The 3,588-nt window shown below is 41.4% G+C and overlaps 1 protein-coding gene across 1 annotated transcript in view; it reads right to left on the minus strand.

Annotated features, from left to right (window-relative positions):
* T265_07349 (hypothetical protein) overlaps positions 1 to 3,293 on the minus strand; it is a gene marked incomplete at both ends in the record, with an annotated part of 27,345 nt that extends 24,052 nt beyond the window's left edge. The window contains 2 exons of the mRNA XM_009172848.1: positions 2,619 to 2,833; positions 2,880 to 3,293. Of these exons, the coding sequence (XP_009171112.1) occupies positions 2,619 to 2,833; positions 2,880 to 3,293 (629 nt within the window). The remainder of the gene's footprint in view (positions 1 to 2,618; positions 2,834 to 2,879) is intronic.
* Positions 3,294 to 3,588: the final 295 nt, after the last annotated feature.

The following is a 3,588-nucleotide window of genomic DNA, read 5'->3' on the forward strand; positions in this document are numbered from 1 at the left end:
GATTGTCGAACACCTGAAGACGTCTCAGTTCCGCTGCTCGAATAGGCCAAGTCTCACAGCCATACAACAAGACAGCCCGTACTGTATCTTGATACACACGTCACTTCAGATTCAGGAATAAACCATTCTGACGCCATAGGTGTCTCAAGTTAGCGAACGCGGCCCGAGCCTTCTAGATTTGTGCATTCACCTCATCTGTCGCCAGTTAAATGGCGAACGCTTTGTCCATATTTTTGGCTATTAACGTAGTATAACTAGTATAACTAGTGTCAATAAGAATCACTCATTACCCGTTGGGTGATTACTTGTGATTCACATCAGTTGTCTGACCTGGAAGTTCTCAAGTGTTAAGTTTTGGCCTTGACATCCAAACTATTTTCTTTAAAAGAGAAACTGAATATTTATACATTATATATATACATATTTATATATTCATATAAACACATAAATGATATACACATAACTGTATGAATATATAGGAATATATTTATATTATTGTATTTCAACTAACCTATTCTAAATGGTTTGGATCTAAAGTACTTCAGAAAAGCTTGTGGTATGTTTGTGCTGAAAGTGGAACCAAAGATGACCCCGGTTTCACCACACTGTCTCTTGGAGTCTGTTTTTCACCAGTGCAATAAGTGTGGCAAAAATTCCTGCACCAAGGCACGCCTATTATAGCTTCAGTAAGATAGAACAAAAAGCCCAAAGGATGTGTAATTATACCTTGCTGCAATAAGCAATAAGCAATACTAAAAAGCCAGATAATACGCTTTGTCGATTTTTTTCACATCACATTTAGCTTTTGGCTTAAAACGTTCCTGCCTAAATATATTGCTGCAAAAACCCAAAAGTCACCACTGTTACTCTTAATTATTTTGGCACATCCTTCCTAAGCAAACTCAGTCAATCCTTATAAAACTTCCAGGGATTGCTACAGCTCACTGCACGATGACTTTGTGAAGCTGAGACAAGATAAGTTCGGTTTGCACATTGCGAAACAGACGAAGTAACATTTCTTTACTTGATGTATTTAAATGCTACCAGACATGTACTTTTGTTGTTGACCCAAAAGGCTGCAAATTTCAATTTTCCAATTTTGTGCCCCAATAAAGTTGCGAATGAAAAGCGTTTTTTCATCAGCCACAGACATCTTCCATCTGTGTTAAATATAGCCTTGCTCACGTACTTAAAAGCGTGTCTTGTATGTGATACGTCAAAGTACTGTTCAAGACGTTTCTGACCTATCGCCAGATTAGTATTCAGTCAGTCTACAAAATACAATAAAATGGCTGCAGACGTGGTGCAACGTTATCTCATTCATTTTTGAAAACTCTGCTGCACTGGTCATTGCTGTCTTCCTGGATGGGAACCCCGAGACTGGCCAGATCAATTATTAGAGACACTGTCAGACGTGGTCACTTCGCGCCCTCAATCGCGCTAGTGCACCCAAGCTATTGCGTTCAATGCAAAGCCCCCTGCTCAAATCCACCACTTAACAGTCCACTGACACTGCTGTATGTACAAAACAATTTATTAGCTTCCGACTCCAATGCGCAGTAACCTACCCCACCTCCCTAAATAATCTGTAGACAAAACTGCCGCAGTTAAAACCACTGTACGACAAGTACGCGGATTTTACGGCTGACGATGATGATGCTGGCGCATGTAGGCTCGTAAAAATATTTCACTGGCATTATTAAACGGTTAAAATGCCTCCTAAACGCCTTGAAGCTTTTTAACCGTTGCATTAGACCACTTGTCTTCTGTGCCTAATAGTTGGTGTCATGTTGCGCGCCTATCGAGAGACGCTGATGTTGTGTATTTCATGCGCTGGTTTTATAGTCCTTCCAAATGGATTTTTATGCTTTGCTGACGGCTTTATGATACCAGCTAATACTTTTGACATGTTTAGATTTGTAATTTTTAAGGCAAAATTTTAGCTTGATTTACGGTCCGGTGGCTGCGAATGTGCCGAAGCGCTATCAGTAGCGAAGAATCGCGAAAGGTTTTCCCACACGAATTCACTTAATCAGCTCCAATGAGCAGCGTTCCGTGAGTCACGGCGAAGCATCCACCGAGAGTATGGCAGTTTGGTTTTTCTGAAACGCCAAAAAACGTTCTAATCTATTCACTTCAGCTTTGATCGCAGACCTATCTTTCTCCAAGCGCAGCTGCCAAAATTTGCAGACCTACGTTCGGCAAACCATCCAGAAGATCAAAGCTAAAGTAGGGAAGTAAGCTGAAGGGGATTCTTCATCAAACCGCTTGAAATTACCCGGCTTATCAGAAGTTACTTGCACACTCATACATATACTTCCTTGCTGTGTGTGAGATTGTGAATGGACTAAATAAAAAATTTCTCAATTGTTTTCCAGATGCCACTGAGGCAAAATACAACTATGTTTTAAGCAATGAGGGAACAGTTAAAACTTTCCCTTAGCCCAAAAACTACTCATTATAGGTCTGAAACCTATTACAACTTTGATAAACTTGCAAGCATGCCAAACACCAAAAAGTGTCATAATTGTATGCCACCAGTTGGTCCCCATGGTAATTCCCATAAAGAGGGTTTCAAGTTAGTAACCAGCCAAGGCAACTCGAATGCCTCCACTTACCCCTTGGGTATACGCGTTGAGTTCGGTTTGAAAGATACTCCGGGGCATTCAGGCCGGAGCTTGTATTGCTGCATATCAATGTCCATAGCCTCATTTTTATGTTGCAGATCCATAATTAATTGGTTTCTCGATTCTTTTAATAGTAACATTTGTTCAAACGACTCGTCAACCTTCTGCTGTAGAGCCCTAGTTGAATTCGCAATCAACTCTTGCTCCTGGTAATAGTACGGTTCTTTAAGTAATCAAAAACCACTTGGTTACCTTCTTTAGTTGCACCTCTGCTCCATCCTCTACAAAGTCTATCTTCTTCCGTTTATCACGAAGAGTGAGGCATTCTGTGACACAGTCTCTTGGCGTTTGTATGTTGCGCATTTGTTCTTCTAAGGCATCTTTTCCCATTTGAATCATCGTTAATTCTTCATCAACCTGGGCTTTAGCCAGGTCCAGTATATCCCTTAAATCCCTGATGGCGTCTGTTCTGTCCGCCAATCGTGTTGTATTGTTGTACTCATCCCATTTAGTTCGCAGTGCAGCAGCCAATCGTGTTGACCGGGTTTCCTGTCTGACCTGATGGGAAGCGTCTCGCTGCCTTTGTGAATTTGCGCTAATCGCGAAGGCGTTTGTGAACCAATCCGGAGGTTGATATTTTAGTGCAGGCTTATTTTGTGAGGCCATATTTCAAAAGCGTGCCAAATTCAAAGCGGTGCTGCGGCGTAACCATGACATCAAGACCATTGTAAGTGTGCAGTCCAGAAAAGATTGCAGTCGCAGCACATAATGAGGATGGGGGTAACGAGGTTTCCGATAAAAGTTGCACCGCTACCTATGCAGATTATATGAATGGCAATGATTAGGATTAAGGAATTTTCCCGAAAGTGTTTGATGAGATGTACACGGTAACCGTGTATTTGATATAAAAGCCGAACGATTCAGGCTAGTTCGGGGGTTGAAAAGATTTTTGCTTGTCAGC

Source organism: Opisthorchis viverrini, assembly GCF_000715545.1.
Source record: "Opisthorchis viverrini unplaced genomic scaffold opera_v5_169, whole genome shotgun sequence".
NCBI lineage: Eukaryota > Metazoa > Platyhelminthes > Trematoda > Opisthorchiida > Opisthorchiidae > Opisthorchis > Opisthorchis viverrini.